At 42.3% G+C, this 13,815-nt stretch overlaps 1 protein-coding gene across 2 annotated transcripts in view; it reads left to right on the top strand.

Annotated features, from left to right (window-relative positions):
- Nucleotides 1–238: 238 nt before the first annotated feature.
- The window catches only part of LOC117508264 (von Willebrand factor A domain-containing protein 5A-like), a 142,250-nt gene continuing 128,673 nt past the window's right edge, over nucleotides 239–13,815 (top strand). The window contains exons 1-2 of one of the 2 annotated variants that reach the window (XM_034167945.1): nucleotides 239–327; nucleotides 12,322–12,369. In XM_034167945.1, coding sequence (XP_034023836.1) covers nucleotides 12,330–12,369 — 40 coding nt within the window. In that variant the 5' untranslated portion in view covers nucleotides 239–327; nucleotides 12,322–12,329. Of the gene's footprint in view, nucleotides 328–6,433; nucleotides 6,457–12,321; nucleotides 12,370–13,815 lie in introns of those variants that run through there. The other variant, XM_034167946.1, reaches the window with a different exon arrangement.

Here is a 13,815-nt window from a genome sequence, read left to right as displayed (position 1 = left end):
GTGATTCATTGTAATGAAGTGGAAAACAGGTTACACATGTCAAACTACTTTCACAGCTGCTGATGATCCATCTATCTGTATACGTATGTGTGTGTGTGTAGAAATATCGTACATAACTGTACTTTATTTATTGATCAAACTCGTCCTCGAAGATACAAACAGGAAGTCGAGTTTTGATCCTAAATCCCCTCCTGCTGCTCCTTCACAAGAATCGAACGCACCCCAGAAGCGCGTCATTTTACTGCGTAGCTGGGCGTGTCTTCCTGGTTATAGTTCATCGTCACATAAACAAGAAGAAGCCACGGTCAGTTTATCTCAATATTAACGGTAAGCTTTTAGTATGTTTTTATCGACATGCATTGTTTTTAATATTTGAGATGTCGCTGTGGTATGTTTTGAAATGTTCACCGTTAAACCTCTGCGAGCTCTCAGGCAAACGAGTTTGGCGTGCGTGCTTGTGTGTGACGTGTATGCACACACACACACACACACACACACACACACACACACACACACAGAGTCTGGGGAAAACAAAGCTGTTCTTAGAATCGGTAAAAAAAAAAAAATTATGCTCTGATTTTGAATTTATTTAGTACAACTCAGTGCACATCCTGAAGTATATACATTAGAAAACAAATCAATTACTATAAGAATATTTAAAATAGGTTAATTCAGGTACACATAGCAAGTGTTAAAGTTAACATTTGGGTATAATACGAGAGAATTAATAATAATGGTTGATAACAAACGATGGATGATTATAATAAATAATTTAGAAGGAATCACGAACACGTCACGCGCGGGCGGGGCCCACACGGTAGGCAGAAAACTCTTTTATTTAGCCACGTGCGTAATATTTGAAGATGTCACCATTCAAACTGTACACTTGCCTGGGTGATCCATCACACACTGACAGATCAGCCCTGTGCATAAAAAACACATCACATCCAGATGGATGACAATCCGTTTGAAAGATTTTAACTTTGTAAGCATTTAGTCTCCACGATCGGATGTGGTTTGGCTCAGAATTGTGTCCAGTACAGGTATCACATGAGCTCACCCTGTGTTCAAACTCATCACATTAAAAACAAACCTTCCCGTCTGTATTTTTTCTTTTTTTCTTTTGGTTTTCTCTGTGCAGCTCCACATTTAGGTGATAAATGTGTTTGAAACTGCTGGCTAAGGCTAAGCGTAAATTTGGTAAGATTGTGATTCACGTCGGCAGTAATGACACCCGGTTACGCCAATCGGAGGTCACTAAAATTAACATTGAATCGGTGTGTAACTTTGCAAAAACAATGTCGGACTCTGTTGTTTTCTCTGGGCCCCTCCCCAATCGGACCAGGAGTGACATGTTTAGCCGCATGTTCTCCTTGAATTGCTGGCTGTCTGAGTGGTGTCCAAAAAATGAGTTGGGCTTCATAGATAATTGGCAAAGCTTCTGGGGAAAACCTGGTCTTGTTAGGAGAGACGGCATCCATCCCACTTTGGATGGAGCAGCTCTCATTTCTAGAAATCTGGCCAATTTTCTTAAATCCTCCAAACCGTGACTATCCAGGGTTGGGACCAGGAAGCAGAGTTGTAGTCTTACACACCTCTCTGCAGCTTCTCTCCCCCTACCATCCCCTCATTACCCCATCCCCTTAGAGATGGTGCCTGCTCCCAGACCACCAATAACCAGCAAAAATCTATTTAAGCATAAAAATTCAAAAAGAAAAAATAATATAGCACCTTCAACTGCACCACAGACTAAAACAGTTAAATGTGGTCTATTAAACATTAGGTCTCTCTCTTCTAAGTCCCTGTTAGTAAACGATATAATAATTGATCAACATATTGATTTATTCTGCCTTACAGAAACCTGGTTACAGCAGGATGAATATGTTAGTTTAAATGAGTCAACACCCCCGAGTCACACTAACTGCCAGAATGCTCGTAGCACGGGCCGAGGCGGAGGATTAGCAGCAATCTTCCATTCCAGCTTATTAATTAATCAAAAACCCAGACAGAGCTTAAATTCATTTGAAAGCTTGACTCTTAGTCTTGTCCATCCAAATTGGAAGTCCCAAAAACCAGTTTTATTTATTATCTATCGTCCACCTGGTCGTTACTATGAGTTTCTCTGCGAATTTTCAGACCTTTTGTCTGACTTAGTGCTTAGCTCAGATAAGATAATTATAGTGGTCGATTTTAACATCCACACAGATGCTGAGAATGACAACCTCAACACTGCATTTAATCTATTATTAGACTCAATTGGCTTTGCTCAAAATGTAAATGAGTCCACCCACCACTTTAATCATATCTTAGATCTTGTTCTGACTTATGGTATGTAAATTGAAGCCTTAACAGTATTCCCTGAAAACTCCCTTCTGTCTGATCATTTCTTAATAACATTTACATTTACTCTGATGGACTACCCAGCAGTGGGGAATAAGTTTCATTACACTAGAAGTCTTTCAGAAAGCACTATAACTAGGTTTAAGGATATGATTCCTTCTTTATGTTCTCTAATGCCATATACCAACGCGGTGCAGAGTAGCTGCCTAAACTCTGTAAGTGAGATAGAGTATCTCGTCAATAGTTTTACATCCTCATTGAAGACAACTTTGGACGCTGTAGCTCCTCTGAAAAAGAGAGCTTTAAATCAGAAGTGCCTGACTCCGTGGTATAACTCACAAACTCGCAGCTTAAAGCAGATAACCCATAAGTTGGAGAGGAAATGGCGTCTCACTAATTTAGAAGATCTTCACTTAGCCTGGAAAAAGAGTCTATTGCTCTATAAAAAAGCCCTCTGTAAAGCTAGGACATCTTACTACTCATCACTAATTGAAGAAAATAAGAACAACCCCAGGTTTCTTTTCAGCACTGTAGCCAGGCTGAGAAATTGAGCCGAGTATTCCTTTAACTAGTAATGACTTCATGAATTTCTTTGCTAATAAAATTTTAACTATTAGAGAAAAAATTACTCATAACCATCCCAAAGACGTATCGTTATCTTTGGCTGCTTTCAGTGATGCCGGTATTTGGTTAGACTCTTTCTCTCCGATTGTTCTGTCTGAGTTATTTTCATTAGTTACTTCATCCAAACCATCAACATGTCTATTAGACCCCATTCTTCCAGGCTGCTCAAGGAAGCCCTACCATTATTTAATGCTTCGATCTTAAATATGATCAATCTATCTTTATTAGTTGGCTATGTACCACAGGCTTTTAAGGTGGCAGTAATTAAACCATTACTTAAAAAGCCATCACTTGACCCTGCTATCTTAGCTAATTATAGGCCAATCTCCAACCTTCCTTTTCTCTCAAAAATTCTTGAAAGGGTAGTTGTAAAACAGCTAACTGATAATCTGCAGAGGAATGGTCTATTTATAGAGTTTCAGTCAGGTTTCAGAATTCATCATAGTACAGAAACAGCATTAGTGAAGGTTACAAATGATCTTATGGCCTCAGACAGTGGACTCATCTCTGTGCTTGTTCTGTTAGACCTCAGTGCTGCTTTTGATACTGTTGACCATAAAATTTTATTACAGAGATTAGAGCATGCCATAGGTATTAAAGGCACTGAGCTGCGGTGGTTTGAATCATATGTATCTAATAGATTACAATTTGTTCATGTAAATGGGGAATCTTCTTCACAGACTAAGGTTAATTATGGAGTTCCACAAGGTTCTGTGCTAGAACCAATTTTATTCACTTTATACATGCTTCCCTTAGGCAGTATTATTAGACGGCATTGCTTAAATTTTCATTGTTACGCAGATGATACCCAGCTTTATCTATCCATGAAGCCAGAGGACACACACCAATTAGCTAAACTGCAGGATTGTCTTACAGACATAAAGACATGGATGACCTCTAATGTCCTGCTTTTAAACTGAGATTAAACTGAAGTTATTGTACTTGGCCCCACAAATCTTAGAAACATGGTGTCTAACCAGATCCTTACTCTGGATGGCATTACCCTGACCTCTAGTAATACTGTGAGAAATCTTGGAGTCATTTTTGATCAGCATATGTCATTCAATGTGCATATTAAACAAATATGTAGGACTGCTTTTTTGCATTTACGCAATATCTCTAAAATTAAAAAGGTCTTGTCTCAGAGTGATGCTGAAAAACTAATTCATGCATTTATTTCCTCTAGGTTGGACTATTGTAATTCATTATTATCAGGTTGTCCTAAAAGTTCCCTGAAAAGCCTTCAGTTAATTCAAAATGCTGCAGCTAGAGTACTAACGGGAACTAGAAGGAGAGAGCATATCTCACCCATATTGGCCTCTCTTCATTGGCTTCCTGTTAATTCTAGAATAGAATTTAAAATTCTTCTTCTTACTTATAAGGTTTTGAATAATCAGGTCCCATCTTATCTTAGGGACCTCATAGTACCATATCACCCCAATAGAGTGCTTCGCTCTCAGACTGCAGGCTTACTTGTAGTTCCTAGGGTTTGTAAGAGTAGAATGGGAGGGAGAGCCTTCAGCTTTCAGGCTCCTCTTCTGTGGAACCAGCTCCCAATTCAGATCAGGGAGACAGACACTCTCTCTACTTTTAAGATTAGGCTTAAAACTTTCCTTTTTTCTAAAGCTTATAGTTAGGGCTGGATCAGGTGACCCTGAACTATCCCTTAGTTATGCTGCTATAGACGTAGACTGCTGGGGGGTTCCCATAATGCACTGAGTGTTTTTCTCTTTTTGCTCTGTATGCACCACTCTGCATTTAATCATTAGTGATTGATCTCTGCTCCCCTCCACAGCATGTCTTTTTCCTGGTTCTCTCCCTCAGCCTCAACCAGTCCTAGCAGAAGACTGCCCCTCCCTGAGCCTGGTTCTGCTGGAGGTTTCTTCCTGTTAAAAGGGAGTTTTTCCTTCTCACTGTCGCCAAGTGCTTGCTCACAGGGGGTCGTTTTGACCGTTGGGGTTTTTACGTAATTATTGTATGGCCTTGCCTTACAATATAAAGCACCTTGGGGCAACTGTTTGTTGTGATTTGGCGCTATATAAATAAAATTGATTGATTGATAAACTGTGACTGAAGTTATTATGAGGGCTGCAAATGAGCAATGATCTGATTTTCAGTTCATTTTGAAATCAGTTTAACGTGCAAAAGAGTGATTTTGCAGACAAACGGACAAACACAAAGTGTAAAGTTTGGCTCACTGCCCTCAAAATGACTGTAAGCCGCAGAAGAAATAAAACCAGCAAGAAGAAGGAACACAGAGGAGACTGTCCAGGAACCCAGGGTTTAGTTCTAGCTGGTCTGGTGGCTTTCATGTTGTTAAAATGTATAAATACGAATACACACACACTGGCTGATTTTGTGTTTGTGGATGTTTTTGGTATTTTTATTTTTGGGAAGTCAGGTATATCTAATCAGTGTGCGGATCTGTATAATTAAAGCAGCCGCCTTGTTGTGGTGGGGTTTTTTTTTGTGGCCACAGAGAAACCTTTGGGTCATTGTTTTGTTTGTTTTTTCCCATCATTTTTTCAACCTTGCACACACAGAAGTGCATTTAATGATTGTAACACAGGTGACCTGCAGCCTGACGCACGATGTGCACACAGGCCGGACTCTGCGGAGCGGCTTTTTTGGACCGCGTTTAAAAAGTTCCTCAACTTCAGAGCACATCCTGCTGCTGCACTCAGCCCACAGAGATGGAACCAGACAGCAGAAAGAGCTCAGACAGACATCGTCTGCAGCAGCAGGCTAACAGCGATCCCTCACGTGACCACTGATAAAATAATTGTACGTCTCAAAAAACTTGAAATCCGTCATGGTCGTCATCTCCAATATTTAATTCCTCACAATATTGCTTTTGATTTTTGGGCTCAAGAGTTGACACGTAATCTAAAGCCATCTTCCCGTGTGTTTTCTCAGTGCATCTGCTTGGAGTCTGGAGTTTCCTGCCTACCAGCCTGTGTGCACATGTGCGGGAAAGGCGGAAGTAAATAACAACAGCGGCCCCTTCTATTGTTAGTAATTATTACAGTTGTTATTCCTTGCAGCCTATGTTTGCTTTTACATAGCAAATGTGATTTAGTTGATTGGACTGATCTGAATGTCCTGAGAATTTGTGGGATACCCAAGAAGCTACTGCACATCATAGCCAGCCTATGGATTACCGCGGACTTTACACCGAGCGCCCTCTGGTGGCCGTTTTTGGCCGATGAAAACATAGCTGACCTCAATACAAATACATGTAATTTGGGCACTTTTCAAAGGGGTCAGACTCATCAATAAAGTCAGTTTAATGTACAATGGTTCATTTCAGGTCAGCTTGGTATATAAATCTCATTGTTCCAGGCAGTGAGAACCGTCAACTGGCTGTTAGAAGCGAGTTAGAGACAAAACCAAACCAGTTGATTTCCCTTCACATCCGATCAGAAGAAAAATTTGGGAAGATAAAGCCAGCTGCGTAGGATGAAAGTGACTTCATCGTCCACCTTTTGAGAGGTAAATTTATTGTCTATTCCCATGTACAGAAAACTCACCTAAACCGTCACTGTATAAAACAGATATTCACAGTCACTGGACAAAAAAGTCCCAAAGTTTTTGTATCGTTTTCCATGTAATAAACACCGTATATAACTGACTTTGTACAGCAGATTTTTGCTCACATCTGATAAAATGTCCTGTCCGATCGCAATGTATTTTCATTAAACCCTCGTGGGACCGGCGTCATTTCCATTATTAAAAGTCCGACTGTTTATTTTTTCACACCATGTTCAGACTTGGACCCGCAACCTGGATGTGCACCTATTAAATCAGACACAAAAGGCTGTGATTTGACACTTTACTGCTTTCAGACCTTCATCTCCCATCATATTATAATAGTTTTTACAGTGTGCACGATCAGAAAAGTCCGCAACTTTACAGCACAAAGTTGGAAAAAGGAAATTGTACGGCTTACCTTTGATTTGGAGGCGATGATTGTAGAAAGAAAAGCTTATTGAGGGTCATATTAGTCCAGAATAAAATATAATCCAGAGACAAAACTGTTATGCATGTCATTGCATGACACGGAGTTACAGAGCTGCAGCTGCATAAATCAGGCTTTAAATTAACTCTATCATTTGTGCTTGTTTGTGCTGTTAAAAAAAAGTATTTGTGCTTAGGGTTTCACTTGTTCACAGCTTAGGCCTATGTTTTTACGTGTGTAACGTCAACCTGCGTGAAGCTGGCTTCACCTGTCATTCAAAATATGACAATAGCACTGTTGCTCGTTTGTGCTGTTAAAATAATTTGCTTAACTGTTAGCCTACAGCCTAATTTTTAGACCTTTGTGTGCTGCCTGCCCATGTTGTGGGTAAAGCGGTCTACGCATGACGGTCACTGCCGATGGGGTTGCCAGCAGCCTCCTGCAGGCACCACCCCCCTGCTGTGCTGCCCTCCTGAGAGCACTGCGAGCCCTCCCCACCCCCTGGGGGCCGCATGCACAAAAACCAACACCTTTTGGCTATGATCTCAGATCAGACGAGACGACCCACTGAATTTAAGCATATTACTAATTAGATGGAGTTTACCACCCATCTGTATTCCCAACGACCCTGGGATGACCTGACCCGGGCGTGACGAGGGCCGTTACCGACCTCACACCATCCATGGGCTGAGCCTCGATCAGAAGGACTTCCAGGATTCCCTCAGTAGCGCGGCTCTTCTGTTCGCTCACTGCTATTGAGGGGATTCCCTCAAGACTGCGTGACGTCAGCCTGCGGAATCCCTCTGACTGGCAGACTGACTGAGGATTCCCTTCATAGCGGCAAGTGAAAAGGGAAGAGCCCAGCACTGAATCCCCTTCCATCAGGTGGGCGTGGGAAATGTGGCGTACAGAAGACCAGTGCAGCCCGGGAGCCTGAGACCTTCTGATCGAGGCTCAGCCCGTGGATGGTGTAAGGCCAGTCGTCAGTCAATCATCATGATTATGACCTAAATAACTGGAGTGTTTTAAAGAAGTCCCTCGGTTTGTCTGCGACAGGTGCATTTCTAAGCGTGAAACACAGGATGCCAGCCCTCTGTGCTGCCAACACCAACAACCAACATATACAACAGGCGGAAGTGAACTTGACCAGGTCGTCGTCATTCTTCTGTTGAGTTTATTTGCGGTTTGCAAACTGCCAGTGCATTACCGCCACCTTCTGTTTGGATGTAGAACAGCACTGATTAATTGATTCCATCTACTTCAATCATGATACATAAACAGACATGTAATAAAATATTTGTCACATATTACAACAAAAATCATATACTTATTGCCAACTCCATTTAATAACAACTCATTTACTTACTACACAACAACAATGTTCATTCAACACTTGTGCTAATAATCAATAGCATAAGGAGTCTTCTCCTTCTTGGTTCCACTCAGCCATTCAGTGAACACGTTCACATCACTCTCCATTTTCCTGGTGGTGTTCTTGTTCTTATGTCTCTCTGTAAAGTCATGTGTCCTTCATTAAGTTCTTGGTGTTTCACAACTTCAGTATGAGACTCAAGTTGTAGAATTCTCCCTGCTAGGGAGGCCAAAACTCTCTCACCTTGATCAGACATCTTGGTTGAATGAAATTATCTGGATCCTGTATCAGAATCCTGCACTTGTCACCAGGGTCACAAGAAATGGGGGTGTACCATTGGTGGGGCTGAGAAATGGGGGCTCCTGATTGGATGAAAAGTGGGTGATACAAAGCCTGGTATTTTCAATGTCTTTTTTGTATCGCTCTGTTTTAAGATTTCTGTAACCCTGATTTTATCGCCACAGTTTCCAAGGTAGTAAAATTGATTGAAAAAGTGTATGATTTATCAGCCCTATTTTTTTCTTGTATCTCATGAGGGCTGGTTTATGAGTATAGGGCAGATTTTTGTTGTAATATGTGATAATTCTCAGTCCGTACCTGTAGAATTCTTAATATGGGATACATCTGTCATATGTTTAAAAAAGAAAAAAAAAAACAAGCATGTCTTGAACCACTTTCTGTGCCTCTTGCTTTAAGGAGCTGCTGCTTGTAACCATAGAGTGATATTGGTCATCCAGTGCCTCTTTTTAATTACGTCCTCTTGAAGGGCCCCTTCACACATATTACGAATGTGGTTGAATTGTGCATGAAGCAGGAATCGTATGCAATACGTGTAAAATCAAAGCTGCCTCCAACACCTACAACTATTTGCGCACACCAGCAGCTGAAAGACAGAGTGTGCGCTGTAAGAGCCCATTCATTCCCTCTCACGGCAGGTGTCAGCCAAATTCCAGGTGACACACACGAACATCCAACACCACTTGCTTGGCACTTAGAAAATGTGTAGCCATTCCCACTGTTAGCACGAAAACAGTCAGATGATCATTGTCGAGCTGGATGTGAAATTTGTCTTTGTGCCCCCACGACTGTGGAGTTGCCAAGTGCACATGTGGCATGCCAGAGTGTCGGCTCCCCCCACAGCACATGTGAGTGTGTTTCGCCCCTTCCACCCCGCTCCCCCCAACACACATGCGTGCATGTGGCGCGCCTCTCATCTGATCACAGACTGACACCTTCGTCTTTGCGCTGAATGGATAGGGTGAGTGGCTGGCTGTCAACAGCAGGAGCTGTTGACAACTCTGGTCCTGGGACGTCACAGAACACGTACCGTGTTTTGACGGACACGTACGTGTGTGTGATTGCTATCCTCACGTGAAAATACATAAAAACATATATCGCTTTTGCAAAGGGCTGGAGAGCACGCACATCGACAGCTGTCCCAGCTGAAACGGACCATTAGTTCATGTTGATACGCAGCAGGCGATCTGAATGTCCTGTCTGTCTGACAGGACACACGTGTCCTGTGAGCGGCATGCCGCAGGACTATATGACAAGCCAACAGTGTGACAATTATGCCACTTTCAGTCACGTATCAGCAGAAATACGCTGTAACAAATGCCGTTTGGTCAGTTATCATGGTGCTCTTTTCTGTTTTTAAAAAAAATACATTTATGTCCTTGTTGATTTTTTGGCATTTTTCCGCACCTTTTATAGGGCAGCAATGGTAGTGCAGTGATAAAGTTTCTGGCTGGCAATCACAACTTTTGTAAATTGCAGGTTTGAATCCCTTGGATGCCATGTTTTTTTTTTGTTTTTTACAGCAGCTGCGCAGCGTGGTTACACATGGTCCAGCTGCTCAATTTCAGTTTCCATTTATTTTCATTTATATCGCACCAAATCACAACAGCGTTGCCTCACAGCACTTCACACAACTAATGTCTATCCTTACTAACTCCTCGCTCTGTGTTCCTGCTGCAAGGCTTTTGTGCACGCTCGTGCAAGATACCTTCACATGCATGAAACCATTGCAGCGTGTTTGTTCACACCTGCCCATCGGCTAGATGTTTTCGTGGTTCGCTCATACGAGCTGTTCCGCCGTGATTCGCCCTGATTTGTATTTATTTGTACTATGTGTGAAGGGGCCTAAGAACGGTCTGGTTCAAAGCCAATTTACCAACTGTGAGGAAGAAGTGACCCAGCTCTTGATGTCTTACAGGTACTATAAATGATTTACTGCTGCGAGACACCAGCATCTCAAGACCAAAACATCACTTCCATCACTCCTCCTCAACCTTCCCATGATATTGATATTCCCATGATATGATTAAAAGTAGTCAATGACATCATTACCACCCTGGACAGTAAACATCATTGTGCAGCCCTGTTCATAGATCTCACAAAAGCTTTTGATACAGTTGATCATACGTTATTGGAACATAGGCTCACTGCATGCGGATTTTCAAATCAGACAGTAAAATGGTTTCACAACTACCTTTCTGGCCAGACTCAATGTGTGAAGATAGATGGATTCACATCACAAACACTCACCATCACCAAGGGATGATCAGTATTAGGACCTCTACTATTCATTCGCTACATTAATAACATAAATCAGAATATCCTAAATGCACATTCACATTTTTACGCTGATGACACAGTCATCTACAGCTCTGCACACTCACCCGCTCAAGCCATCACTCATTTACAATCAGCTTTCGACATTATTAAAAATAATCTTCTTAATCTAAAACTTATCTTAAACTCAGACAAAACAAAAGTCATGTTGTTTAGAAACACCAAATCCAACCTTCAAATCCTGCCACAAATCACCACCTTGCAGGGAATTCAAATAGAATTTGTTAAACAATACAAATATCTTGGAATTTGGATTGACAATACACTTTCATTTGCACATCATATTAATCTGCTTGTAAATCGACTCAGAATCAGGTTGGGTTTCTTTTTTCCAATTCAGACTTGTCTGTCCTTTGAGGCCCGGAGGAGGCTTGTTGCCACCACTTTTATGCCAATATTGGACTATGGCAATGCATTGTACATGCACTCATCAGCTCCAGGGGAAGTTTGTGAAAAAGTATGCTTGGCATATTTGTCACATACCGGCTGCATGGCTGTCATGCATGAGGCATGGGGAATATTGCACCATCTGCCATTGCTAGTAATATGTGACGCACATGAGCCACTCTCAACAACAGTTCGAGAGCACTATGATGTTCTGATTAACAACTCTGGTGCTTAGAAACATTCCATTCCATTACCAGGACCTACTCTGCTTAGCTTCTGAGATCAGAAGACATCACGCTTACACAGAGCAGACAGGCTGCACTGAAGAGACAAATAATATTTAAGAGAAAGTCTATGTGAACATATACTGTACAGATAGTAGTACTGTCTGTAGTACCAACAGTGAAAACATCTTTCGTAACTAATAGTTTGTTGTATCTTAATGAAGAACATGTTAAAAAAGTTGACTCTCCACTGACAGAAGATAAGTTTGCCCCTCCTCTTAGTTCAAAAAATATTTTTGGGGCTTGTCCGGCACTGTGTTTTAACACAATAGATGTTGAAATAGAGCTCCAAACTACCTTATAGCCAGAATTCCACATCTTTTGCAACCTAAGAAAGGCCCCTCCCTTCCATCCAATTGCTGGCATTTTTTCACTCATGAAAGAAAGTTTGAAGATAATTCAGTAACACATTACCTTCAAGGTATAGCCCAGGGGTGGCCAAGTTCGGTCCTCGGGAGCCACATTCGTGACACTCTTAGTTGTCTCCCTGCTCCAACACACCTGAATCCAATGAAAGGCTCATTAAAAGTTTGCTAACGAGTCTTTCATTGGATTCAGGTGTGTTGGAGCAGGGAGACAACTGAGTCTCAGGAATGTGGCTCTCGAGGACCGAACTTGGCCACCCCTGGTATAGCCTTACATTGTGCAGAATGAAAAGTCATTTATTTCCATTTCATTTTTATCCCATAATTCCTCTGATCTTCTTGTTACCTTTTGCACAGGTTCCAAAATGGACAACTGTGGTCTCCTTACGCTCAACAAAGAACCAGGTATAGATTTGTTGGAAAAAATGAAACAAAAACATTTTTGGATTTTATTTTTTCCTGTGTGATAAATTGCACAGGTTTTCCTGCACTGATAAAACATTGAAATAAATTGGTGGTTCATTTTGTCAGGCAAAGATGACATTATTATACATTTTGTGTCACGTCTCTGTGGATCTGCATGTAAACTGGTTTTATTAATGTGCCGGTGTTTTCATACGAGGTCTGTTAGAAAAGTATCCAACCTTTTTATTTTTTTCAAAAGCCATATGGATTTGAATCACGTGTGATTGCATCAGCCAAGCTTGAACCTTCGTGCGCATGCGTGAGTTTTTTCACGCCTGTCGGTTGCATCATTCGCCTGTGAGCAGGCTTTGTGTGAGCAGTGGTCCACCCCTCTCGTCGGATTTTTTATTGCGACTAAAATGTCTGAACGATTTGGAGCTTTGCTGCATCAATTTTTTCCAGAAACTGTGAGAGATCTCCAGGTGGACACCATTTGGAAAATTCAGATGGCTTTCAGGGATGATTTTATGGGGATTACACAGATTAAGGAGTGCTCCAGCCCGTTTAAAGACCGCCCACAGCTGCTGAGAGCGCACCGCGCTCCGAGCGCCGATCGACAGGCTGAATCAACCAGATCATTTCCAACGTGAAGGCTTTGTTGATCCGGGACGTCGTCTGACTTACACAAAAATGGCAGGAGACGTGGACATCAGTACTTTTTCGGCACATTCCACTGTTACAGGAGTTTTTTTCATGGAAAGAGAAGCGGAGGGATTCGCCACGGAGCCGTTCATGGCGCGGCACAAAACCACCTCTGTGTTGGTCTCACAGGACGGCTTTCAGATGGCTTTCAGACGGCTTTCGGTGGCTTTTCAGTCGTGTGACTATCCGAGAAATTGTGGATAAGCCTGGACATGCCAGAACATGTCCTGTGAGGCTTCATCACACCATTGCCTTGCGCCATGCGGCACCGCCGCGACACGCGGAATTCCTAAGCACGTCTGTCTCAGTGTGCCGAAAAAGTGCTGATGTCCACGTCTTCCACAATTCCTGTGCTAGTCAGACGACGTCCCGCATAAACACAGCGTCCAGTTTGGAAATAAACGGCACATTCCACTATTACAGGAGTTTTTGTCATGCAAAGAGGAGCGGAGGAATTCCGCGCGTCGCGGCAGTGCCGCATGGTGCAAAGCAACGCCGTGATGAAGCCTCACAGGACATGTTCTGGCATGTCCAGGCTCATCCACAATTTCTCGGATAGTCACATGACTGAAAAGCCACCGAAAGCCATCTGAAAGCTGTCCTGTGAGACCAACACGGAGGTGGTTTTGTGCCGCGCCATGAACGACTCCGTGGCGCATCCCTCTGCTTCTCTTTCCATGAAAAAAACTCCTGTAACAGTGGAATGTGCCGAAAAAGTACTGATGTCCACGTCTCCTGTCATTT

This window comes from Thalassophryne amazonica, chromosome 4, assembly GCF_902500255.1.
Source record: "Thalassophryne amazonica chromosome 4, fThaAma1.1, whole genome shotgun sequence".
NCBI classification, from domain to species: Eukaryota; Metazoa; Chordata; class Actinopteri; order Batrachoidiformes; family Batrachoididae; genus Thalassophryne; species Thalassophryne amazonica.
The sequence above is the reverse complement of the archived record's forward strand: the minus strand, read 5'-3'. Positions and strand labels throughout refer to the sequence as shown.